Here is a 27653-nt window from a genome sequence, read left to right on the forward strand (position 1 = left end):
CATCTTGCAGCAGGGCAGGCGAGGCCGGGGCGTCGCCATTTTGGGTGCGGGCACGGAGAGGCGGGAGGCGCTGAGGTGGTCAGGGCCGGGGCAGGCGGCGCCGGGAAGTCGGTACAAAAGGCATTGTTTTAACGCTTCCTGAACAAAAGGTGAACGACGAGAACAAAGCTAGGGGTGTTGCCGTGGCCAGGATAAAGCAGCTGGCAAGGAATTAGTGTTTTAAAAAAAAATCGTTCACGCTCGGAGGGGAAAATCTATTATTAATTACTAATTATTAATTAAGGGGAATAGAAGTGAATGAGGAGCTTCGCTCGCTGCCCCACATTAATGGTCAGCAGCGGGGGGGGGCTTTGTCCTGAGGGGAAATGGCGGCGGGGGGGGCGAGGGTTTCTTCCTGCCCTACTCCAAGATGGCCGCTCCGCCTTCGCCACGCACGCCGTGCGCATGACGCACTTCCGCCGCGGCGCTCGTCCGGCCCGCTCGCCTCTCTCCGCCAGGGGCCGCGGGGTGGGAGCGGGCCCGGGGGGAGCCGCAGGGAGCCGGGGAGGGCCCCGAGGAGCCGGGCCAGGGCCGGAGGGAGCCAGGTCGGGAATGAGGAGCAACCGCAGCCCGCACAGGTACCGGGGCTGCGGGCTGGGCTCCGCGGGATGAGGGTGGTGAGGCCGCCGGGGGTCTCCCTACAGCCCCGGCCCAGTCGTGAGGGGGCCTCGTGAGGTGGGGGGGGGTGCTCGGCGCCCTCCTGTCCTGCTCTGTGGGGGTTTTGTGCTCCCCAACGCCGGGCCGGGGTTCTTCTGCCTTCCCCTGAGGCCTGGGAGCTTGGAGGTGGGGGAGGTTCGCCCCCCAGCAGCAAGCAGGTCGTGAAAAGGGGGCCCCGGTGGTGCTTTGCCTGCCCCCGTGGTGTTTTTCCAGCTGCTCCCTGTTCCCAGCTACCCTTAGAATCATAGAATGGTTAGAAAGGACCTCTAAAATCATCCAGTCTTCATGCAGTGGAGTTGTCACCCCTCGGTCATTTCTCCCCCCAAACGGCTTGATGTCGTTCAGCCTTTCTAAAGGTTTGCTGTGCTGCTGTGCCTGTTTCTGCCGCTTGACAGTGGTAGGGGTGTTGCCACAGTCGGGCTGTGGCTCCCCACACAGACAGGTGGGTGGTTCGTGCTCTGAGCTGGCCCCTTGCTAAGTGCTTGGGTTTTAGGCCTCCGGTCACCACCTGTGCCAACGCCTAAAAATGGTTTTTAGAGCAGAGATAGGCTGCTTACAGGATGTTACCTTCTAAAGTCTTCTAATAGAGGTTAAAGCTGTGCAAAGTAAAAAAAAAAAAAAAAAAAAAAAATGACAAGATCAATTTCTTGTTGTATACATTTTAATGTGAATTTTTATTCTTTCTCTGTGAATACCTGTGTTTACGTAGCTTCATCAGAATTTTAGGAGACTTTATTAATGATGTAACACTTTACAGTTCTGCTTTTGTTTATGCTCTTCCCTTTCTGTTTGTAGGTCATTTAATCCATTCACAATAATTTAATTGGCCAGTATCTGGAGTAAAAAAGGAAAAAATGATGTCAAGACAGGCCTTCCTCTGCAGTTTGGGATCTCTGTATTTGTCCCTTCTGTTTGTGTTTCTTCTAATGGATGTTTATGCAAGGCCTGCAAACAACTCAGCCCTCAAAGAAAAGGCAGCTGACAGTAAAGATGAGAATGAGATCTTGCCCCCCGATCACTTGAACGGGGTCAAAATGGAGATGGACGGACATCTTAACAAAGAATTTCATCAGGAAGTTTTTCTGGGAAAAGAGATGGAAGAGTTTGAGGAAGATTCAGAACCCAGAAAAAACAGGAAGAAGCTCATGGCCATCTTTTCAAAGTAAGTTGTGCACGCTGCCAAGAAAAGTGCAGCCTTTTTCTGATCTTTGGAGTAAAATTAGTAAATTTTTTATTTCATACTAAAAAAAAAATGGTAATGGGGGAAGCATCGTTCCGTGGGTTGTGTGCTTGCCTTATTAAGATCGTAACATGCCTGTCTCAAGTATTTTTAGAAGCAAGAACATGTTGAGAGTTGCAGTCAGTATTCAGGATTGTCAGAAAAAGTAACGTTACTTTTTTTCTAGTGTACTGGGTTTACGTGGCAAGGGTTTTGGTAGTGGGGGGCTGCAGGGGTGGTCTCTGCGGGCAGCTGCTGGGCTCTGCTCTGTGTCAGAGAGGAGCTGGCTGCAAAAGGGACCTGCTGCTGGCCAGAGATGAGCCATGAGCAACTGTTGTGCCTCTGGGAGAGCAGATTTGCCCCAAGGTGAGTGCAGCAGGAGGCAGGAGGTGCTTCAGGCATGCAGATGCAGTTCCCCTGCGGCCTGTGGAGAGGCCCCTGGTGGAGCAGGCTGTCCCCCTGCACCCATGGGTCCCCCATGGAGCAGATCTCCACGCTGCAGCCTGTGGAGGAGGTGGATGTGGCATGGAGGAGGCTGTGGCCCATGGAGAGCCCCTGCAGGAGCAGTTTGGGAAGGATGGCATCCCGTGGGAGGGACCCCCTGTGTCCTTATCTCAACCTCTGAGCCTTTTTTTTTTTTTTTTTCCAGCATATTTTCTTCTCCTCCCCACTTCTTTTGAGAAGAGGGGGAGTGAGAGAGCAGTTCTGGTGAAGTTCAACTGCCCAGCAGGGTGAAACCACAAACCACCACACCTAGGTTCCCACCTCAGTGAACCTGTGAAGAGTGAAATCATGTTTCAAGTTTAGATTAGAATTAGTAGATTAGGGTTTCCTGACTGGTAGGATGCCTACGCAATTAACTGGAGAAGTAGGATTTTGTTCCATCACGAAGCTTTATTGCTTTGCTGTAAGTTTGGGGTCAGTTGCCATTCGAAGTTTCTTTTTTCTCATTTGGGCTTATATTCCCTTTGGATTTTGTTTTTATTTCTCTTGTGGCTTCTGCAAATTACTGCAGAGGAGAAAACACTGAAAAAGATGCAGTGGGGAAGCCAAAAGGGGAAAAGAGACAGAGAGACAAAGGTGTAAGATGGCAATAAACAAACTAACAATTGCTGTCTGTTCATAAAACATTCTGCTGGGTGCTAAGTATTTAAAATTTGAGTGCCTGGAAATACACGGGGTTAAAAATAATTGTGTCTAGCTGCATATATCAAGAACTCAGAAGTTGACATGAGAATAGAAAGGTTAATTTTTTTGTAGCATTTTTGAAAACTCCATATAGCTGTTTATTTGGTGTAAAATATTTTAGACATTAAAACTTTTCCTTTTATAAAACACTTGTGTTAGGAAAGGTTTGTGTCAGCTAATGCAATTTCAGTAGGTAATTAATTGGACGTCAGTAAACGTAACAGAAACCAAAACCAAGGTGTACTGGTAGACACTAGATGGCGGAGTTGGCTTTATTTGCATTTTTGCCATTGAGGATTAATTTGATGAGAACAGCTTTGATTGCACTGGTGCTGTTACTGGTGGTGTGGGGACGTGCGTTTACGTGAGATGAAGTGAGAAGGCTTAGCAAAGCTTTTTTTTTTTTTTTTGCTGACTTTTCATTAGCAGGGGAAAAGGTACCAATAATAACACAGATTTTTTTAAATTTTTTTTTGTATTTCTCTTGATTAAAGACAACTAAAGCCAACAGGACAACCAGAATTCCTTCTACATTTAGATTACTATTACTTACTGCGTCGATATTCAGACCACTGACTTCACTGGTAGGATGCACAAGTAGCTCTTACGTGGGACTGAAGAAACAAGTGGCACTTTACAATTCTGTTTCAGTGCCTGTAGTCACTCTGTACTGGCCTTAATTGTCTACCAAAGCAGTTTGTTGCAAGTTAATCCATCTAAATGTAAATATGAAGATTGTGGTGAGAAGATTACATTTTCTTTATTGCTGTATACATGTTCAGTGGAAACATTGATTTGGTGGTTAATCTATCTTGTGCACAATCACAAACTGTTCGTTGCTGCCTGTTTGTTATGAAAGAGGTTGATTTAGGCAGCTTAAAGCAATCGGATTAGAGATCAACTTCAGTCAGATATTTAAAATTGCATTCTATTAGATGATCCCATTAGAAAAGCCTAAATGCATTCCGAGGAGCTTGCTTGTTTCCTGGACATTCTCTTAAAGGCTGAGTGAAGAGAGAAATACTATGAGCTTCTGACAAAAGCTAGTATCTCACAGGTGTCCAGATGCTACGGAAGTATTTTCTTTCAAGGCATAAAAAAAGCCTGCACTGTTTTTTGTTAATGAAAGCTGAGGTTCTGTGGCGTGTCAGGATGCTATAAAGTACTCAGTTCAAAGCATAACCCCTTGTCTAAGGAGTTAGTGAAAATAAAGGTGAAACGTGGAGGAAAAGCTTCCTGAATGATGTTTTTCTAGCTCTTACGTGTGACTGAAAGAGCAAGTGGCGTTTCAGAATTCTGTATTTCGGTTTCTTTCGTTGCCCTTTACTGGCCTTGCTTGTCTGCTGAAAGTCAGTCCGTATTTCCACTTCATCCCGTGAAACTGGGGCATGGTGCAGAAATCCTGGGTGCATCTTTCTAGCCTTAGCCAAGGGTAAGTGGTCAGGTACCTTCGGGCAAAGCAAATCTGTGAGAAGGTGTGAAGTGACATGCTTCTCTTTCATCCGTATCCGAACTGGGATTTTTAAAAGGAGGGGGTTAAATTAGCTGTGCATCTATAGATGATTCTCTTCTGTGCTGTAGTTTGGCATGTGTAGGTGGGTGTTGATGGGAGGGAAGGAGGAGGAAGGATGTTGAAAGCAATTGACTGTAGTTATGGTGATGTTGATTTCACTAAATCGACGGCACTGGTACTAGAACTCAGTCTTGGTGAGGTTTAAGGGAAAGTTGTCTGGTAAATTGAGTCACGTCTCTTCTGTACTAAGTACTTCAATTCAGACTGATAGATTCATCAGTTTTGTTCAGTAATGTGACGTATGTGGCTTTCTGTCAGGATGTTTGTGGTGATTGAGTTCTCTTTGTGAGTTTGAGAGTTGAGTACCCTTCTAGGATTTGCATTTTGCTGATGTTTTCAGTGACTTACAGGCAGCCCTAGTTGTGGTTTAAGAACAAAAATCTTTGTGTTAGCCAAGTGCCTTACTGTGAATTTGTCGGATCAGAGCCTTAGCTACACCTTCAGTCAACTATACCATGCACAGATATTTTCTAATTTAATTTTCCTTGTTTAAAATTAATGGATTTATCCTTTTGCTAAAGCAAAACTCCTTCTGAAACCCACAATGCCTCTAAGTATAGCTCTCTTGAAATTCACAGCTGTGACATTTTGCTTGTGTTCATAGCGCACATACAGAACAGATCTTGCCAAAACCATATCCCTCTTCCCCATGCCCCCTTTCTTAGTTTCAGGTTCATCTCACAGCTTAACAGAGCTCTCATTTCTACTGGTCTGCCTCCCATCTGTGATGGAAAGATGGTGCTAATGCCAGCTGATGTTGGACAATAAGCAGGTAGAATAAAAAAGGGGAGAAAGGGATGTTTTAAGCTTTCTTGTTCTGGAATCTCCAGGATAGATCTTGGATTTATGTTGTTCAGTTAAGAGAGAGTAATGTGAGTACTTTGATTTATATTTTCCTAACGCATACAATCAAAAACTCATCCGATAACTTCTGTGTATCTCCTATGATTTAAGTAATGCCTTGCTTTGAATTCTGGTTTTAAAAATTATTTTCTGTATCTGCTTTTCTTGAATGAATCAGAAACCAACTCTGAAGTTGTAAGTACTCAGTGATCAAGGAAATCTTTTATCTGTAGTCCTTTAGGTAAGAACACTGCCACCTTACAGGCGCGCACACAGTACATCAAGCAACATTGCAGTGTTGTCATTCAGGTACCTGAAAACATGAATCTGAAAAATCCGAGTGGCCAGCTGTTTATTGGTAACACTTTCAGGCCTTTTGAAAGATGGCCACAGAAGTCTGATTTTTAGTGGCTTGTGGTTGAGAAACAGGGTTGAAATGTTTAAAAGCTGTTCTTCCAGGCTTAACATCTATCTTCAATACAGCCATTATCACAGGACTTTTGTTAAGGAAAGTTTTACAATTATCGTATCAAGTGGAATACTCACAACACCTTAGGGTAAGAAACAAGTCACCATTTAGCCTGTGAATAGATAATAATAAAAAATAGTTTGAATAGTCACAGGTATGTTAACCTTTAATTTAGAATTATTAGAATCTGTTATTTCTGATACACATATTACTGAAATATATTAAGATTAATGGTAGTTATCACACTGCATAAACTATTGGGGATGCAGTTTATCTGTTATTTTCTTTGGGAAGAGACAGATGAACAAGGTAAGTTTCCTTATGTAGTCTTCATTTCTGAATTGAGAGTTGTGCTAACAGTAGTCCCTGCTGTATAGGGACTTTTTCTGTCAAGTCAGGAATAGTACGCTACAGACCTAAGTCTTTACCAATTAGAGATGGCACGCTCTAGCTGAGAACTGGATAATGCTAGAAAAAGTACAATCAATATTATTTTTGGAGCTGCAGTATCATGATGTGTTGAAGTTGTCACAAAACTTCTCGACACAGATTACTGAGGAAGATTTGAGCAAAGTTATCTGTGCTGATAATCTTGCTTGGATTCAGATTGTTTTAGCGTAAATCATTTCTTGCCAGTTCTTGTTCTTTGGCAATTTTTTAAGGACTCCATAAGAACATACTAATATTTACTAATATCTTTGGAGTGCGCAGGCATGTCTGCTTCAGAGAAGTGGTTCCCATCAGCTTGATATTGAATTGGTTCTCCATGAATTAGTGGCATTTGGTTGTTTGGCAACACAATTATCTAAGCTCTTCATTATAAGTGGAAATGTTTTCAGTAGCCTGTTCTGAGTGAGATGGTTACCTGAGGAAACATGGACAGTCTTTTTTTTATTCCCTTAGATGTAAGCTTGCTACAGGACCATACCTCATATTTCACACGACTGTAAATACTCCTCTCAAAAGCAGCAGTGCTGTTTGTGGGCACTGAATAGATTTTACCTCGCCGTAAGGGATGGCTGTTTGTTCTTGAAAATCTGAGTCACTGGAGACTTCTTGTGAACTATGGTAGCAGAACACAGGTGTACATTCATGACCTAGAGGAGCAATGAATGGGATGTTTGTTACCTCCTTTGTTACAATGCGATTTAAATGGAAAGTACAGTTTGGAAGTAGTCAGTTTGATAGCTTACATCTAAAGAAATTAGAATGTAAAATGTTGACGGGAGGAAAAAGGCTTTGTTTTCTCCTTTTTGGTAGTACCTACTGCATTTCAAAACCCCCATCTATTTACCTGCTAAGTGCAAGGTGGCAGGAGTGGAATGTGACCGTTTTACTGGTCTTGCTGTTGTTTACTGAGAAGTTGTTAACGCTGAGTCAGTGCATGCATATATATGTAGAAAGATGTGGTTACAGTTTTTTAAAAACACCAGCACTGCACTTATAGTTCTGTATTTTAGACGATCAAACGCTAGGGTTGTTATTTGTCTTCAGCTTTTAACATTTAGCTGACATTTAAATGCAAATCACATTTAATAACTTGACTTTCAATGACAACACTTCAGTAGTGCTAAGACTGATTCAAACAGATAAAGTCAGGTTGTTTTTTTTAAATTGAACAAGAATGCTTGGTGGTGTGTTTTTAAATATAATCTTGCCTATTACATGTTACTGCTGTCTTTTCATTTTTAAATCTTGTTATATCTTTAGTAAATATATGTTAAAAAACTCTTAGGGTGGCAGGTTATTACTATTTTTTGTTGTTTGTATTTTTTCAATTGTGACTTTTATATTCTTTATATGCCAAACAAGCATTTCCATTAATGCTTATTTCAGTCTGTCTGTCTTGATAAAGCAGTATTGGTAGTACATGAATGAGAGCAGTGGAGATTGGACATCTGCTGACAATTTAGCCAGTGAGACAGAAAAAGTATACAAGTGTTTCCCAACAAGTACATAAGTGTAGCTCAAAAGCACTGTGTGCAGGCATATATTTTGATAAAACATAGCCTAGTCACTGTAAAAATAATGGGAACAACTAAATGTGCTCTTTTAAGAATTAAAATCTATCACCTGTAGTGTATTACCAGAGATCAAGGGATCGTAGAGGAAGCTTGATTTCCGCTCCCCTCCCTTGCTTACAAGTAATAGTATTAAGTAGTTTGAAAGTCCTTGCACTGAGGATATTCACCTTATATTTTCATTGTTTTTGATGTTTGCAACAATTGTAATGTGAGCTAGGCACACACAGAGAGGCAGCTTATCAGTAAACGTCAGAGATCTTGAAAAATCAAGGGAAAAACGTAAATTGAGAGGGACTTAACTGGTTTGGGAGAATGTTAGGGAAGAAATTTGTCCAAGTAGTGACAGTCAGCTGCAGCTGGCCGTTGACAGTTCTGACCCATTAGGAAGTGAGCTAGTATGCAATGAGCAATGTCTTTGTAGTTTTCTCTACTTTAAAAATGTGTTCATGAATAGAATACCAAAATGAGTTAACTTAGAGCAAAGTGAAGTAGGGCTGAATGTTTTTGAACTAGGTAGTTACCTCGATGTTCCTGATTTGAGACAGATGGGTGTGAAAAACAAGGAAACTTTCTACCATGCATGCTTAAGTCCAGAGTCTATACAGTCATCTGTGTTTAATTATGAAACCATTTGTTAACTTGCTGCTTGTTTATAGTTCAAAGACTCTACAACTTCTCAGACGTGCTTATAAATATACTACTTTTTAAAGCCACCTAGGTTTGTTATTGTTGAATGATTTGTTTAGAATCTACAAATGCTCCCCCAAATCAAACAAAAAACCATCCTTGTCTTCTATTCCTCCATAGGGTGGATATAAATAATGATAAAAAGATAGGTGCTAAAGAGATGCAGCGCTGGATCATGGAAAAGACGGATGAACATTTCCAGGAAGCTGTGGAGGAGAATAAAATGCATTTCCGGGCTGTGGACCCTGATGGTGATGGTAAGACAGAATGTTTCCTCCATCTCCTGATGACATCCAATTCAGCTGCTAGCTGGCAAACTGACAGACTGCTTGTTTGATGTGCTGTGCTAAAATCCTAGTTGCTTTGGACTGCATGTAATCCTTCACCTCTCAAGGGTTTTGATCCGTACAGAAGACAATAGAGCAAAGAAGTAATGTGTTTGTCAACACCGTAGTTCTCTGACTGCGATCTTATTTCTCTTGAATTCATAGGAAATCCTAATTGGCTCTGCCAGGGATGAGGTGAGGATCGTGACATAAATAGGTTATTTTCACAAGGCTTATCTGCTATAAGGAAACATGAAAGTGAATTGGGTGACAGCTGTCATGTTGCCGTTCATAAAGCTTAGTGTAGTGGTTATAGTGCTGAACCAAAAGACTTTAGCACGTGCCATTTTAAGAGATGAGACCAAAAGTTTACCATTTAACTATAATGTTGTGTCTGAGGTAAGGTTCTCTCTTACAGGCCATGTGTCCTGGGATGAATACAAAATCAAATTCTTGGCAAGTAAGGGATTTAATGAAAAAGAGATTGCAGAGAAGATCAGAAACAACGAAGAGCTGAAAATAGATGAAGAAAGTAAGTGGAGACAGTTGTTGGTGAATTATGTTTTTCTTTTACTTTCCTAAATTCTGAATATTAAAATTGTTCTTAATGCGAGATGAATGTTTTAGCTGTTCTGCTGCCTCTATGCAAATATAGAACGTGTAAGTCATAAGACAGAAATACTCAATTTTAACTCAATTCTGCAGTTCCAACACTCTGGATAGAGGTATTTATACTAAAAATCTTCATTCCCTTTTTGTTACTCTGACTTGTGTTTAATGCTCTGCTAAGATGTGTTAACCTATGTTATCTGTGGCCCATTCTCTTGTTAACTGGGGTACCAGGTCCCTGGTTGCTCTGAATGAGAGGAAGCTGGGCGTACTTGATTTCTGAGATTGAGGAGGGGCGTGTGTACTATCAAACCGTGTTGTGGTTAAATAGGTGTGTGCTCAGGCACTGCGAAGAATGCTAGAAAATAGCAGGTTGCCTAACAATTGTTTCGTGTTTCATCTAAGTTCTCTATTGAGAGAATCTTTAGGTTAGTGAGATTAATCATTTCTTCCTTATTACTTTTGAAACTTTCATTTAAATTTGACTTGTTATGAACACGGTAACGCTTAACAGAGTAATCTTCCCCCCATTACCCATCTAAAAGTACTTAGGCTTACTGTTAAGTAGAACATGAAGCCTTAGTCTTTCCTTGCAGGAATTAGTCATTTAAAAATGGGTTATGTTATATTTTCCATTCATCAAAAAGCAACTACAATGCAAATGGGCCTTTTGAATTTTATGGCGGGGAAAACACCTGTGCAGCATGTTTTATGGCTGTGTGGTTAACTACAGTTTACAGGAATGCTCATCAGATAAAAGATTTGCTGAATAAGGAAAGCATGTGCATAACTCCTCTACCTAGGTAACAAGCCTTGTTTGGGAAAACCAAATGAGTTATCTACCGCTTCCTGAGGATGACAGGCAAAACTCATTTTCATACGCCACTGTTGTGCAAAAGCTTTTTGGTTTTTGTTTAATTGGCTGCATAATAGAAAATAACTGAACGTGTGGAATGTAAGACGTTCTGAGTTTTAGGGAGAAGCAGGTAATGTTCTCTAGCATGCTACAGTTTGAAAGCCAAGCCAAAACTTGGGGACACAACTTTATATTTACCTTAGGCAGATAACCCAGTTTTGAACTGATGACTGATACTTGAGCTTTGTTTAGGACTAAAAAGAAAAGCAGCAAAAGGGAGGCTGTCTTTTGTTTTATAATATTTGGGATTGGCTACACCATGATTTGATTATTCTAACTGGTGTTTTAAAGAATTAAAACATTCACAAATGTACCTTCAGGTTCATATTAAGACTCAGAAGGATTTCTTTATTCTTCACCAAAAAAAGAAAAACATTCAATGAAGACTTAAATCTTAATTGCAGCTACAATTTCAAAAATTGAGGTACAGCCATTGCTGCTGCTTTTTCTTATGCAACCAAAAGCATGCTGGAGATATTCAAGACACTTCATTGTGCAATGACTGTAGTCTTTCAGAGCGTTTTTAAAATTTGTGAAATGCAAATACTTCATATTCATGTTTAGTAGTGTATTTTGCAGATGGGGTGTGCCACAGACTTGTATTTTTCTTCCAGTTTGTCATTTAGAAAATGCCTACACCAGAAAAAGAATGCTCTGTACAGGTATTTTTTTCCTGTTTGGTTATGTTCAGGACCACTGGTTGCATGTCCTGTTCATGCTGTGTGCTGTAGGGTGGTTTTTCAACAAGTCAGTGGCATAGTTTTAGCGGAAACTCATCTTCAAATTATGATTCTCGGTTGAGCTTAGGAAAAAACTCACTTAGAAAGTGCTTGTTGACATGATGTAAGATGAAATAGGTGGAAATGTAAAGTGATTTCTGCTGCTGCTGTTTGTTCATACGTGTGCTTAGACTTCCATTTCTTTTTTGTAGCACAAATATTTCTTTATCATAGTAACAATTAAAACATGTATGGTTTAGGTCTGTATCGAAATGCAATCAGTTTTCGGGACAGACAAGATAACTAAAAGGAGTAATAAGTATTCATATCCTGAAGTGACTGGAAACTAAAATACATTTCTTGGTGTGTACTTAACGTTTCCGAGTTTTCTTTTGTAGCGCTACCTTCTTATGTCTCTCATAGTTGCAAAAATTCAATTTTTCAGGCTGAAATACTGGATGCTGCTTCTGAGCCAAAGGATATAGGCTTTCTGGGGGGGAGATTATTTTGGATTCTGAGCCTTTGACAGGGTAAAAGAAAAAAGGAGGAGCAAGGACAGTGCAGAAGTCCTCTTACAGTGTCCCTAGTCACTTCTTACATTGAAATTTTGATCCAGGTGTAGCTAAATATTTTCATCTCCTAATTTCAGCTCAGTGATTTGGTTAAAGGATCTTTCCTAGTGTTGCAGCACTAACTTTTCCAAACTAATTGTGTTTTGTTTCCCTTTAGCACCCTCTTTCCCTAGAAGGTTAACTGTATAATAACTGGTTCTTAGGTCATCCTTGTTTAAACAATTGACTAGGGGTAGGTATATTTTTAAAACTGTCAACCTTAAACATAACGGTTTTAATCTTAAATTTCTAGCACAGGAAGTTTTAGATAACCTGAAGGATCGGTGGTACCAAGCTGACAACCCACCTCCTGATATGTTGTTGAATGAAGAAGAATTCTTGTCCTTTCTTCACCCAGAGCATAGTAGGGGAATGCTGAAGTTCATGGTCAAAGAAATCATCCGAGATCTGGGTATGCCATTTTAAAAGATGTTTTCTTCAGAGTTGTTTACTTGCAAACTGTTTTGTTGGGTGAATGTGAGATTATTGTACTGCCGTGGCTCTATCTGAAATTCTGGCATGTCTTGTTTGCTGTTTTACACATTCCAATATGACGTGTTAAGAAAAACATGCTGTTAGCACAAATATTGGTATATCAATGAGGTTGTCTGTGCATTGTTCAAGACTAAATTTAGTCTGTTAAGGAACAGCACAGCATTATATGTTATGAAAGTATTCTGAGTACTTCTTACAGAGCTGATCAGCTGCCCCAGCTTCACACTCAAGTGCTGCTGCATCATAGGGTCTCTTAGCAATAGTAGAAAAGGGTTGAATATTAAAATACTCTAAAATATATTTATATGAATGTTTAATGAGGCACTAATTGCTTTGTACTTCTGCAGTGTAGCAACCATGTAAGAATTGACATACACTTAGGAAAACGGAAATCGTTGAGGTTTCTAAGAAAAAAATATTTTTTTAAATATTCCTGAGTACTGTCAACAAATGTTTTTTTTTTTTCCTGGTGAGTGAATAGTTATGCATATTTGGAACTGCTAGAACACCTCAAAAAAAAAAAAAAAAAAAAAGAAAAAAGTGAACTTCAACTTTGCTAGTAGTTGGCTTAATAAATATGAAGAGTTTCCAGTGATGTTTAAGTGTTGTGTGCACAGACAAAACAATTCCAGTGCACGGTCGTTTATGAATATTAATTTACTTGATATGCTGATATAAGAAGAGACTGCACACAGCTGTCAGAAACTTTCAGTTGCAGCAGATACAGGGTGGAAAAAAATAACACAGCAACATCAATAAAATAAATGCCCAGCCTGTCAGCTGGTGTATCTTTCAGGCCCAGTAGACAACTCTGACGTGAAGGAATATCTCATTTTTATGGACATTAAGCAAATACTTTTCAGTTTCCATGTACTTCTGTTGTAGATCAAGACGGAGATAAGAAGCTTACCCTTTCAGAGTTCATTTCATTGCCTGTTGGTACTGTAGAGAACCAGCAAGCTCAAGACATTGATGATGATTGGGTAAAAGACAGAAGAAAGGAGTTTGAGGAGGTCATTGATGCAAACCATGATGGTATTGTCACAATGGAGGAGCTGGAGGTGAGTCTCCATCAAACAGTTCGAGTTCTTGAAGTCAACAGGTGGTTTTTAAATACAAGACTGAGACCGCTTTAGAGATTATGAAGCTCAGAAATATTTGAATGAACAGTACAGGATGTGTGTACTGTTTTGGATTATAGTATTGTGCATCAGTGCTTGGAGTAGGCTGTTGTACTGCTCTTTCTCGGAGAAGGGGGAGTTTTCCTAGTGTAGCTATTATTCTTAGGTATGCTGTTAGGGTTTTTTGTCACACAGACACTTGCATGGATATGTAGTGCATGAAAGCAAGTCAGTGCACCTAATGAAATTTGTGGTGAATGGGACAATGAGTCATACTTCCACGTACAAAACAAGTAATTGGCAAACTGTGTATTCATTTAAAAAAAAAAAAAAGTCAAACAGGCAAAATGAACAAACCTTGGGGCCCCAGTAGCTTAGAAAATAGCAGAGAGCTCTATCTTTCTGAGTGTTTTTTGTAACTTTTTTTAAGTGTGGTTTGTAGATTGTAGCCTTTTCAGGCTTTTGTTTGCGGAAGGAAGGATTTAATGCTTAATTTTTGAGACTTCAACCTGGGTAGTTTAAAATGGAACAAGAAAGTTATCAATTGAACATCCTCCAAAAAGGTTATGTCCAAAAACAATAAATGTAGGAGATACAGAAAGACACTGTACTGATTTTAATTCTGAATTTGTATTTCTTCACAAATTACTGGATTTGATGGTGGGTTTATTTTGCAACCAAAATGTCAAAAATGTTTGTGGGTACTGGCATGAACTGAGAAAATTTGTATTTCTTAGAATGGACAAGGAAGCAGTGAATGGAAAAATAGCCAGGAGGTGAATGTAAGTCTGAAACAAAGATGTTCTAACGCTCTTTTTTATGACTTACATTTGCTTTAGGGTGTTTTATGTTGTTCTCACAGTTGTTGAAGTTTTTGTTGAAGTTTACAAGAAGCCAGGGTTGATAATCCTGGTGTGTGGAAATGTTTTCTTGGTTACTGAAAATGACTGATTTTCTTGTCCTAGGAATATATGGATCCTATGAATGAATACAATGCCCTAAATGAAGCAAAGCAAATGATAGCAGTAGCAGATGAAAATCAAAACCACCACTTAGAGCTGGAGGAGATCCTAAAATACAGTGAATACTTCACAGGCAGCAAACTTATGGACTATGCACGTAACGTCCATGAGGAGTTCTGACCCTGCTCGCTTTTCCAGAGTTCTGAAGCACTTTCCTGCTTTCAAAATAAAAATAAAGGAACAAAAACCAACACTCACAAACGGACAGAAAATTTCCTTGCTGCTATCTGTGTTATATGCGTACAGTGTGTTGTACTAGACTAAAAAAAAAAACTTCCGTCCATATAGAAGATCTACAGCTTTGCCTTCAGTATGTTTCAAAAGAAAAAAAGTTGATTAAATAATGAGGCAGGTACTGGACTATGTTGGTTCACCCTGTTTTGTACAGTTAATCCAGCTGAAGTTTCAGCTGCTTTTTGCTAATTGTATTTGGTGGAGGTATCTTAAATATTTAACTTTTCTTGTTGCCCTCATAGCTGCTGATCCATGGAAATCACAAGTAACACTGAAAGATGTTGGCTTTTGTAAAGGGGATTGCGGTTCAGATACGTGTGTTCTGGCCCCATGAGGATATCCATACATAGACTGATTGGAAATACTTTTGTTTTGCTCAACAAATTTTACATTTGTATTTTGTTTATGGTCATATTCATTTCAGAATGTTTTAGTTACGAAAATCAGTAAATTGGATCAGGTTGCTGCTGCCTGGACTGTTCTTGCTGTGTGTGTTGTTTTTTCCAGTCATGCTTAGTTCTTCTACTGTCCCACTGCTTTGTGTAGTCAATATACATTTAATGGTTTGTGTTCAGTATCAGTGGGTTCCTTGTTTTCTGTCATTGTTTGTCTCAGGAATTCAGTTCTTACTGGATTTTACTTTGCTTAACACTGTAATTAACTTGCTATATCCAATAAGTGCTGTTCTCTTACCTATCTCCAGTAACTGTTACATGTATTTAAGAGTCAGGAGAAAAAAGATGATAGTCATGTTCCTGAGATTCCTAATTCAGCTGTGATAATTTGGCTAATCTTTCATTTTTATTCGTAAGGCATCTCAACCCAGCTATGCGTTGCTGGGAAAATAATACAAGTTCTCCTTCCATCATTGAATGTTTTTTAAGAGCTGTGGGGAAGAACTTATTTTAAATACTACAGAGAAACTCGTCCACATCTACTTTAAAAAGAAAGCTGGTGATAGGATTTGTAACTGCACTGTGAATGTGGAAGACTTGAGACTGCTTAGGTCTTAAAAAAGGAAAAAAAAAAAAAATAAGATTTCACAATGAGACAATGGGGAAGGTTTCTCTGTAGACTTCAGATGCTGCACAGAACAATGGGGTTCACCTAGATGTATGATTCCTACTTAACTACAGTTTACTGTTGAAACTGGTATAGTTACTTGTTTCTGTGCAGATTTTCTTTCAAAAAATTCTTCATTGATGCTGAATGGTAAGGCAGGGGGAAATACAGGCTTCGCTTTTTGAATTGCCTTTGTTAGAGCAACGTGCAGTCAGCATTTGAGAAGCTTTTTGATCAGTCTATTTTTGGGTAGTATCTGAAAGCATCAAGCAACGCAAAGGTCATATTCACTGTCTAAACAGAAAAAAAAAACTTTTTTTCTCTAGTTCTGTCTTTACTGTAATAACCCCTCTTTTTGAGGGCTTGCCTGAAAAATCCAAGATAGATATTATGTTTGATTAAATTTATTCTCTTAATATAATGTAAATATAAGTATGGCTGTCTTTCGGTTCCAGTATTCACTTTGACTTTTTACTTTTTTGTTGTTAAATGGCTTGTATCAGAGTCTTTTGATATGCATATAAATAATTTTCTTTGTGCTTTGGAAATGTTGCTGATTTTAGGTTTCTTAGTGAATGGGGAAAGAAATCGAACTCTTCAGATGAAAGACATCAAAATATGATTTGAAAGAAGTGTAAGAAATGGCTAAATTCAGGTGATAATCTTGTGTTGAAAGGAGCTTACGGAGACTGACCTAGGAAGTCAGACACGTTGGTCAGTCCCCGCTGTCTTCCACATGTACTTGATTGCAGAGTCTGTGGAAGTTCAGAACCAAATCTGTCCAAAAATGTTCAATAAAAGCAGGACAAGGTCTTATTTTAGACCCATAGCATGGCTCAGCTCACCACTCTGAAACTTTTCCTGCTGCCACTGAGTCCCCGTGGCAATGTCAAACTGCCTGGGAGAGGCTAACTGGCATTGCCAAAAACCCAGCCGAGGGCTGTAGTAAATGCCAGGGAGAGAGCACTGTGGTTATGCCATGTTTTATTTACTTGCATAATACTGGCCACATAAAGGACTGGCAAAACCAAGCCTGGTAATGCTTGAGGATGCTCTACGTAAAAGTTGAACTGAAAGTTTGTGCGCTGACTGCTTTCATTAACGAGTATTTCATTTGTATTAAAGCATCCTTAAAAAAAAAAAAAAACATCCTTAAAAAGAATCTCAGTGCTTCGTCATTGCTGCTCTAGCATTTGGAGAGTTTTCAGTTTAAATGTATGTAGCAAATTTTAAACTATACCTTGCTTCTGAATATAATGAGGGTTTGTTTTCAGTTTCCTACTGAATAATAATTGACTTACTGAACAAGTAAAGTCTGCTGCTGTTTGTGAAAGAATATTTTTTAAAAGTCTGGCTCGATGCTGTTGAGGGAATAACGGAGTCATGAAGCATAAAGCCACTTAAATCTCATTGAGTGTGATCCTGCACTTGGAAGAGATTTGGATATTTCCTGCATGCAGATTCTGAGCGTGAAGGTGGTGAAGTTTAGCTGGTCTGGTTTGTGTGCTGTCGGCTCTGCTCCCTTTTGGAAGGAATGGCTTTAAGGTTTGACTTCTTCCCCGTAGTGATTGTTTTCCAAAATACTTGGAAAATAGGAGAAGTAGAAAACCAGTTAGTGTTCTGCCTTACTTTTCGATCTTCTCTCCCACTCATAAACAGTCTCAGAGGAACTGAAGAAAGAAATGAAAAGCAGCAGTCTGGCTAAAACATGCCAGCTGTATTGCTGTGCAGTCCTTCCAGGTACTGCAGGCTAATCGGGCGTCCAAGTGTGCTTCTGTTCCAATGAAATCTTTACGTTTACATGTAAATTGCCAGCAGATCCACTTTGCCTGGTAAGTCTGGATGTGTTTAATTTGAATAAACCATCTGATTACTGTAGGGCGTCTTTTATTTGGGTTTCTACAATAAAGATCGCTGAAATTTCTTGGCACTGGAAGATTTTTCAGTTTGGATCCTGGGTCAATAACGTCAGATTAGTAAAATTCCAGTAGCGAATCTGGATAGCTAAACCTATTAATTCTAGCGTGGTCTATTTTTGGTCTGTTCTGGTCTATTTTGGTCTATTCCACGTGCTTGGGTCAGGTGAGGGTTGGACTGCTGTGCTGCGCCCCAACCCTGCTGTGTTACTGCTGGTTTGTACAGCAGGAGGGAGTTGCATTCAGGGATTTTGCTTCTGTGCAATAAAACGGGCATCAAAACTAGCTGGTTGTTTTTATGCAGCAATAAAAATCACAGCTTTACCGTCCCAGTGAGACCAAGGGACCAGAATCCATCAGCACCTCACCTTTTAGGGAGTAAGGCTGTGTGGGCTATGTTTCATTTCACATATGGCTCAGATTTGTAAGGGTTTTCAGCTGTTACCTCGGCATTGCTTTAATTTTCCTCCTTAGGAGAACGAGGATCACCCAGTTCTCCTGACATCCAAGCCACGTACGTGACACCGCTGAGAGGTACGTACCAGGCCAGAGGTGTGCTCTCTTTTAAGGCTAAGTCTTTTCATAATCCTATTCAGCATGCTGCCTTTCTGAGTATTTCGATTACAAACTGCAAAAAAAAAAAAAAAAAAAAAAAAAAGCTTGCCAAGGGGTGGGAAGAAGTCTGGGGGCGTGGAACACTTGCTGGGAAATTCCCAGCAACCGACATATGAATTTGTTCTGGTCACCAGCAGTTTGCTGTCATCTCTTCCAAGAGTTTGCTGCAGTCAGAATTTGGTGGGGACAGTGGGGCTGCATTATGGTGGCTGTAGCTTTTTCCTTGCGTTATTCTAGCATTTTGTTCTTGCTGCTGGCAGTCGTTTTTCCCCCTTGCTTGGGGTTGCAGTGCAAAGAGCATCAATATCCCTTTGGCAAAAAATGCTGCAAGTACTGTGCTCCTGGTAAGTGATTTTTTCCCTATATATTTGTTGTACTTGTGTGTTATAATATCTATCAGTTAATAATCCAGAAGGGGTGGGAAAGAGCTTGATGAAAGTATTCTGATTAGGAAGCATAACATGGGGGAAAAAAAAAAAAAAGCATTTGGTGAGCACTTGTTATCATTCTAGACTGACAGATTATTTCTGTAACATACTAAATTTAGGGATTCTCTTCTTTGAGAGACAATTCTTTTGCGTGGCTGAGTTTCCTACTGTGTCAGCCTGGTACACTTGTATTGTGGGAGCGGTATCTGAGAAAAGAGGGTATCATTTGTGTTACTTTTTACCTATTAAAAAGACATTCAACCCAGAAATCTTGTGTAATAACAGAAAATTTCAAGTAATTGCTATAGATATTTTGTAAGCCTTTTTTTTTTTTTTTTTTTTTTAGCAAGGCTTACACTACTTAAGACTTGGTGTCTTAAGTTTTTAGGATGTTTTTAAGAGAGAAATAATTAAAATTTGAGTTACAGATACTATGCACACAACTTCTGTTGGGCTGTGAAGAAATTCCACATTTACTTATTTTTCCCCTGTGAAGGGAAGCAAGTCTGATTCACAGATCTAGATTAGCAAAGCATGACTTGACGAGAACTGTATTTTTCTCCTTTTTATAAAAAGAGTATAAATTTTAGATTTCGTGCATTTTTTCCACATCCAAGTATCACTGAAAACGATGCTGAGAAGCACAAATGCAAACTAGCAAGCCTCAAACACTGCAATAGTTGGGTTTCATTAAAGTAATGGTTGTGATGCAGTGTAACCACAATGAACAGATAATTTTGCTGTTCAAGGGGCAATCAATATTAACTGAATTCAAAGTGTGCGTTCACACCCCTAGAAGGTGTTCAGATCCCATCTGTAAGTGCAGTTTCAACTTTAAATCTCGCATGAGGCTCTGTGTGTTTCTTCCACAATGGTTGCTTTCTCTTTTCATAATTCTCTACTACATAAAATTGATGCCGAAGAAATTGAACATAGCATAATTATCTTCAAAGATGCTGATTGGAAGAAATCATCCCCATTCAACCTGAAATCTAAGAGTTTTATTCTCAAAACTGTTGAAATTTGAATATTTCTCAACTCAGGTTAAGGAAACGCATGCTTGTATGCAGACACAGATAATCCTATATATTTAAATTTGGTTACTACTTATTCTGAAAGAGCTCTTACCAGTTTTTTTGCTTTGTTAGCTAATCCACTGATCGTGGGGAAATTCCTGCATTTCTTCCTCATCGTGTAGGTAGTGAAAATGGAGAAACGAATTATATATATTGTGGTTGCTCAGAATCTCCTGTTCTTGCCACTGACAGCACTCAGTAAAATACAGAGGAAAAATCGGAGTGAGCAAGAGGCTTGGTGCTCGTTGTTCACCTATGAAATGGAGAGTGCAGGACTAAAATGAAAGCATTATGGGAGAATAAGGACTAATTAAGGATAATATTTAGCTTCAGCTGTAAAACCCTAGTCATTAAAACTGTTCCTGCAGCCTGTGCTGTATGGAGAGAAGCCAGTGAGATGGAAGGAACGTCTCCGACTCCTTTTCAGAGGCTGGTTGTTAGTTTGCTGTTTCAATTTGGACAAGTAGTTTTGCTCACAGGTCCCAGTGCATACGTCAGTTCTTCTGTGAGCATGCTGTGTGTCATACAGGTTGGTATCTGGATGCAGACACTCAGAGCCTGGCTCTAACTGATTCATTCATTCTAACTCATTCATTCATGCCTTATGGGCTTTGAGGATACCAACAGGAAGATACTACAAATGTATGTTCTCGAATGCTTCACTAGTGAATTGCCTTGAAACCTAACCAGTCTGTCATCATATTCTCTGTTCCGGATTACTTTGACTTGAACTGCATGACATATCTCATACGGGAAGGCAAGATCTGTCACAAAGCCACTGTGTTACATAGATAACAGACCTACTACCATGATAAAAACTGATTTTTTTTCCTTATTGACATTGGCTGCAAACCCTGGTATCTAAACCATGTGAAGTAGCAGCCTGGAGAAGTGATGCATGGAACACACCGGGATACTGGGAATGCATCAGGGACCTCGACTCTTAGCAAGTCAGCAGGCCTTTATGGCCTGCTTAATTTGCAGGGATGCTATGGGACAAATTTCTTAGGAATTCTGAAATACCTAAAGCTGCTGAATGTTGCAGAGTTGTAAGTGGAACTGAGATTTTTCTGGGCACTTGTTCTAGTGTGTAAAAGTAAAGAGGATTTCCTTCTGATAACGATCAATTGCTCCTCCTGCGTGGCCTTTTTTAGGTGAAAGGATGAGAAGTCGCTGCACAGCAACAACAGACACGGTCTGTGCCCCCTGTCAAAACGAATACTTCAGTACTGACTACAGCCACAACTTCTGCAAGAGCTGTACCATCTGCAAAACGAGTAAGTTGGTTGTACAACAGTCAGTCCTCGATAGGAAGCTGGGAGGGAACTGGTCTGTGTGTGTTTTCCTCAAACGCTGATGTCATGCAGCCTATCTCCTGAGAAAACTGAGCCCAAAGACTTTCTGGGTTATCGTTTCCATAGCTGGTATCTCCTGGTTGATACCAACGATAGAGCCTTCAAAGGGAAGTGGGCTTACGCTGCCCGAAAATTGGTGTTTCAAGAATTACTGCTAAACTTTGCAGTGTGTTTCTACGCACAGTTGATAGGCACTGAGAGATTAATCTGTGCTTTCTAATCTCTTTTCTCTCCCTTGTCTAATTTCTTGTCTCCCTTTATCGTCCCTAGCAAAGGGGAGCATGGAAGTGAAGAAGTGTGAGAAGACTTCTGACAGAGTTTGCAGGTGTATAGCCGGTTACATGCCAGATGTCAGATATCCCTTGGGGAGTGGTAAGTTAGGGCCACATTATTTTCCAATCTATTGCTTCTGGTTCAGATGAGCCAGTTGCTATTTCTAGTACAAAAGCTGTTGTCGTTTATCTCGTTGGTATTTCCAAGCAAGTGTTTATAGCAGTTGTGCAAACATCTATTGCATAATTTGAGCTGTCAGAACTCTTAATGCTCTCATTAATATGCATAATTAGCCTGTAGAGAAGACAAGAAACCTTGCTAGCTGCAGACTAAAATGAACCACTGGGCATGCCATGCTACTTCTGACTCGACAAAGCCTATGGTTTCTGTAGGCTGTGTGCATTTTGTTGGGTCTGTTTTAGAAGCTGTTGGCATAACTACTGCTGAGCTACTATACAGTTACGTTGCTAATTGAACTCAATTTCTGCCTTTTTTTTTTTTTTTTTTTTTCCAGTGTGTTTACCATGTCCTGAAGGGTTTTATTCCACAGGGGGAAATGGGAACTGTCAACCTTGGACCAAGTATGTATCACTGAGCCCAACGCATTCAGAGCAATGTTTTGGGTTTACCTTTGTAGCCACTGATGCCCAAGTTACGATGTTTAGAATAAACGAGCAGTAAATTCAGTGAAACCACATTGCTGATGACTCCCAAGTCACCAGCACAGTTTCTGTGCACTGATTTGAGACATCTGTCTGCTTTCTGTCCTTTCTAGCTTCACATATGGCAACAGCAGTATTCTCAGCTTTTTTTTTTTAAAAGGTCTGGAGATGTCTGTGGCAAAAAGTTCCCTTGCCAAATGCATCTGTGCTTCAAGGCTACTATATGCACAGATGCTAACAAAAATAGAGCTTCAGTTTTTCTGGTAATAACTTGGATTAGCTTAATTGTTCTTTATGTATCTGTAGAACCTAGGAAAGGTGAAGCCTGAGTCTGTATTGATAGAACAGAGGGATCAGTGTTCACTCTCTTGTTCCATGGAGGTGGCTAATAAAGTCATTACTGCAACTATTTGAAGAATTACACGAACTTATTTTACATCCGTAGCTGCAGCACTGTTGGGAAAACGACTCTTCGCGCAGGAACAAAAACAAATGATGCTGTTTGCAGCAGCCATGTGACACAGCCAACTCTTCCTCCGAGTGCAACATCTGCTTTGGATCTTTCTACTACCAGCCACAGGAATAATACATCACCTACAGTGCTCTCACCCTCCAAATCCAGTGTGATCCCTTCCATTATTTGCTCAGATGCAAACAGCCCCGCAGAGACTAACTGGGGTAAGGAGGGAGAATGACCAAGTCTAGTCTCTCTATTTTAGAGCTAGTTGGTAATTTTCATTTGAAACAAATGTAATGAGTCTTTCCCATGGAAATTCCAGCTAGAATCATAAATCTTTGTTAGTATATTCTTTTTCTACTTTTTTTTTTTTACCAGGATCTCTATCACTTATCCTTATTTGTCTAATACTGCTTATGGTGTCTGGAATGTCCATCTTCCTGTTGATTATCCAAGCAGCCAAAAAAACGACCAAGAAGAGGCCTTATAGGAGCAACCATCAGAGTGAGTATCTCATTAGGGAGAAAAATATATAGGAAAGAGAATTAGTCAGGGTCACTTGGCCACTTAGTTGCACTTCGTTTCCATTATAATGAAATCTACCTGGTATTAACCACAGATGACGTTGTGCTACTCAGCTCACGTTCACTCCTCTTCTTATTCCTGGTGCACTGGAGGTCATAGTATGTCAGGGTTGCAATGTTATAGAGCAGAGATTCCCCTGCCTGTTGCTGTGTAGAAGGATTGAGTTTCTAGAATGTGCTGCTGGAAATGATGTGAAATTATTCCTGTGCAGCTCTTGATTTGAATCATTAGAGCATATACCAGTGTATCATTAACTAATTGACTTGGTTTGTATTCTTCTTTTGCTCTCATTTTTCTCTCTTATCTTCTTTCCCCCCTTAATCCCTGAAAAAAAAAAAGGCAATGAATTTGTGCATAGAATTCTATTCAGTACAGAGAGGATCTAAAAGCAAGAATCTTTAAGAGTATATTGTGTGAACTTTTTTGCCCACATAGAAGTGAAATGTCTTGAAGTGTCTTCTGCAAACACAGGAAACGCCTGACTGAGAAGAACTGTGCTCTCTGTTTGGAATTAAGTGGTAGCTTGGCTCTGATTCAGGCAACAGCTGCCTCCTGTTCCACTCAGGGAGCAGTGGTATAGTCTATTTTCACTGTTTCTGATGCTTGGTCTATCCTAGTACTTGGCTGGAAGGTCAAGCAGCAACCAAAAGTCACTCATAGGTGCCTAGTTGTCCATGAACCTAGGAAAATCCCTTGGTTTCCTTTGCCTTCTGCTCTGTACATTATTGTGTGTGCGTGTGTCTTTCAGAAGAAACGAGCTGTCGAGTTCCCGTCCAGGAAGAACAAATTGACTCCAATTCCAGTCTCATCAAAAACTGACTTCACGTTGTGTTACTGTTTCCTGCGTTTCTGAGCCGATCAATCCTAATGACTAATGTGACACAACTTTCAGCGGCTATCTGTGTGGATGTCTGTAATTGTTTAATTGCACTTCCAGTCCTTTGGGACTCATTGAGTCATCCCTTTGGCATTAGGACCCATGGGAGTAGCTGCTCTCAAATTGTGACTCTTCCTATTAGGCAGATCCTGTGCACAGCATCCCTGGTACTGGACCTGAGTTGATACAGTCCTCTGCATTCCTAGCCACTTGCCTTTGGGCTGCAGAAAGCGTTTACAAAGCTGTAAGAGCTAATTGTTGAGCAAACTGACGTACAGGGAAAAAATAAAAGACCTGATTTATAACTAGGTTTATATCTTGCCCTACAATTTTGAGGTGCTGAGCAGGACACGTCTCTTCTCTCAGTGGAGCCATGTACAGGGTTTCAGTTGAGCTCCCAAAGGAGCTCTGTTCCTTTTAGGTGGAGAATCTCCATGCATGGACCTAGCCAGTTTCCTTTGTGCTTCCATTTTGTTTTTCCCTTTTTTTTTTTTTTTTTTTTTATTAGTCAAAATAAGTGGCATACATCAACTGTGCCTCCAGAGACAGTTGTCACAGCTGCTAATTCTGGTGCTGGCTTTTAAGCAATGATTAAGAGATGGCTATTCAGTGCCACTCTTTTCCTTTCTGCCTTTCTTTCGGGCAGACCCACTGAGAAAATGTCATGTTAACATTGAGCAGGATCCCCACAGGCCAACAAATGGAATGATTCACCGTCACTGAGTAGCTCCAGATCTCCAAGTGTTTGGAAATCTCTGTGAGATCTTCATCTGTGTGGAAAGTAGAATCCATCTACTCACTGCAAAGGGAATGGTAATTTCTGATTAGAACGTGATTAGTGAAAACTGTAATTCAGAGCAGGGGGAAAGTAGAGTACAACTTGTCTGCACTGTAGACTTAGTTGCTGTATAAAACTGTTTGATCTGTAAGCTTTGTACATACAAGCTCTGTGCTGCTTCTTGGTGGATGTTCTGTTGTGCTGAATATCCTGGTGTGTCTATCCCCAGCAAGGCTGCTTCAGTCAAGCTTGAAGAGTAAAATAGTGTAGTTTAAACCACTTCTGTGGGAGTTGATTGCTTGCTTCAAAGTAATGCTGTGGATAAAGGAAGAAACACACAAGCAAGTTTGTTTCCAGGTGGTCTGGATTTGGGGAAAACCTTTTCATGTCCTAGGTTTAGTAGCATGTAAATGGACATTCAGAGTTTTTTTTTTCTGCTGATGAATGATAATTTGTGGTGACAACTCCCTAGATGTTTTCTGTTGATAAGAGGCAAGCTGAACTTTTAACACCGTGTGACCATATGGGCCTTCAAGTGTTGTATTTTGGCAAAGATGTGTGAAGATCATGAAACAGTGGATAGATACTGTTCATATGGATGCTCACTTCTGTGTACTGTCACTTGAATCTGCCTTCAGAACTGAAGAAGTTTTCTTCGTGTGATCTGTTCACAGTTAAAATACACCTGGTTGTTTGCCTGCATGCTGTATGAAATTAATTTTACTTCTGTAATGTTTTTTTTTTTTTTGTGAGTTAATCGATGTGTCTTTTTAAAGAATGTTCAAATTTTAGATAACAAATTCAAAGCCCAAAGTCTGAGAGGCAAGAGTTATTTTGAATAGCTTGTGATGTAATTTAAATATCTCTGTGTAAAAGTTTGAGAAAAAAAGTTTGATATAACTTGAAAGTTATATCATTCAGAAGTGTTTTCACTTCAAATACTCCTTAGTATATAACTCATATACATAGTGCCAAAGCATATGGCAAAATATGCAGCACGGAAATGTATTCAAGAATACAGCTGGTTATCTAAAAACATGTTTTTAAACATATGTTTCATTATATGTTATACATATGGTGTACTTAGTGGCTTCCTATTTTGAAGTGCATATACAATGTATATAAATATTTGTATTATATATGAAGTATAGTACTGAGTTTTTCAAATAAATTGTAGTAGTGGCTAGATGTGCGTGTTTGCATATGATTTGGGGAGTACAAAGAAACCAATGGTATTACTCCAGCGTGGGAGCTTAAGATGGGCATTGACTTTTCAGAAGGTTCCTGTACCGGAGCATTTGACCCTTAAAAAATTATTTCTATTGTCAGGGACCTTCTGAAGACTTTAACTTCTAGTTTTTTTGTTAAAGTCATGTGGGGGCCTTTTAGACTACTCTGTTCATCCTGACCTGGCGTGACATCTTGTCATTTTACAAGCATGGTGGAGGGTGCTCTATTAATTGCTAATTAAACTTATTTACATTCAGCTGTTGCACCATCATAGCCACTGACTGCAGTGGGAGTAGCCTGAGCCCATGGACCCTGACCTTTCCTGAGACTGCCAATGAGAGGAATTCCCTAATTGTGCTAATTGTGACAAAGAAGGGGTGTGTGAGCTTGTTCTCTGCTGTCTCAGCTGAAGTATATCAAAATTATTGGGTAGCTTAGATCTGGACACAGTGACCTAGCTGCAAGAACAGAGAGACCTGCTTTGCTTGAAGTGTAATTCTCACAAAAAGCAGGATCCCCAAATGGGCAAATCCATGGCTTAGCAGGCTTTAAGTTGACACGCTGTCTGGGTGAGCTGAGCGAGCGGTGTAGTATTGTGCTTTGTGAATTGTGTCTGGTGGCAGTTCCCACCTGAGCTGCTGGGAGGTTTGAGACGATAAGGCTCAGCCCTTTCAAACAAAGTTATGAATGTAGAAGTCTTTGAAAGTGCGCTGTGGTCTAGATGCTGTGAATCGGCGGAGTGCAATGGATGAATCTGGGAAATGGATTCCAGAGAGCATGCGGCCACTTCTCAGAAACAATGCTTATCAGTTCTGTAGCCTGCCCTTCCGAGGCAATACTGCTCGTACCGCGTTTCCACATAACTGAGCACGGTGCAGATAAGCGATGAGCTATTTGAGGCTGTGGGGTAATGATGGCAACGCAGCCCACAGGAACAGACGAGGTGCTTATGGAGGTGTTGCTGTGGTGTGTGCTCACCAGCTGCTTCCACGAATCTTTCTTGTTTTCTGCCCTCTGGCTGAGCTGCACAGGAAGATGCTCAAGTGCTCCGTGTTGTTGTGCCCTCCTACAGCCTCCTGATGGGGAGATTTCCTGGAAAATGGGGCCTGGGCTGTTCCATCGGGCAGAATTATAAACTGGTGGTGGCCCTGGAAGTGCACAGCCAAGCGAGGGCAGCTGAGCACGAGTTGAATTTGCTTATCAGCATGGAAAAGAGGAGTGAATCCAGCAGGCCTTTTGGCTTGTGTGCATCAGGAAGTCTGTGCCGCTGGCTTTTATGGTGATGTGTGACCGTGAGCCTGTCTGTGCTGCTGTAGGACCTCTGTATCCAACCCCTGTGCCGACAACCTATAATCCTTTCTGCAGTTATACCATGGTTACGTTTAATGCTTATGTTTATGATTTGATTTTTTTTTTTTTTTTTGAGTATTTGGGTGTTGGTAGACTGGTTTAATAAACTGGTGTGGCTACTTTGCTCTGAATAAAGGGATAATGTTTAAAAATTATGCTCAGTCTTGTTGCTTTCCTGTCAAAAACCTGCTTGGGTTTCTCATTCCAGAATGAAAACCATGGAACAAACAAGCTCTA

At 40.3% G+C, this 27653-nt stretch overlaps 2 protein-coding genes across 3 annotated transcripts; both read left to right on the plus strand.

Moving 5' to 3' along the window:
- Nucleotides 1-90: 90 nt before the first annotated feature.
- On the plus strand, nt 91-16956 carry SDF4 (stromal cell derived factor 4). 2 transcript variants are annotated; one of them, XM_032201422.1, is made up of 7 exons: nt 91-149; nt 1492-1858; nt 8820-8956; nt 9444-9557; nt 12134-12292; nt 13261-13436; nt 14462-16956. In XM_032201422.1, exons 2-7 carry the CDS (start codon nt 1551-1553, stop codon nt 14636-14638), a joined length of 1071 nt encoding a protein of 356 aa, XP_032057313.1. In that variant the 5' UTR covers nt 91-149; nt 1492-1550; the 3' UTR covers nt 14639-16956. The 2 variants fall into 2 exon arrangements, with proteins under 2 accessions (XP_032057313.1, XP_032057312.1); XM_032201421.1 differs by lacking the exon at nt 91-149 and adding an exon at nt 493-617.
- A 1382-nt stretch (nt 16957-18338) lies between these two features.
- On the plus strand, nt 18339-24501 carry TNFRSF4 (TNF receptor superfamily member 4). The gene is made up of 7 exons (XM_032201491.1): nt 18339-18689; nt 21004-21126; nt 21475-21576; nt 21992-22058; nt 22585-22817; nt 22975-23100; nt 23930-24501. Exons 1-7 carry the CDS (start codon nt 18458-18460, stop codon nt 23998-24000), a joined length of 954 nt encoding a protein of 317 aa, XP_032057382.1. The 5' UTR covers nt 18339-18457; the 3' UTR covers nt 24001-24501.
- The last annotated feature ends 3152 nt before the right edge of the window (nt 24502-27653 follow it).

Source organism: Aythya fuligula, chromosome 21 (genome assembly GCF_009819795.1).
Source record: "Aythya fuligula isolate bAytFul2 chromosome 21, bAytFul2.pri, whole genome shotgun sequence".
NCBI lineage: Eukaryota > Metazoa > Chordata > Aves > Anseriformes > Anatidae > Aythya > Aythya fuligula.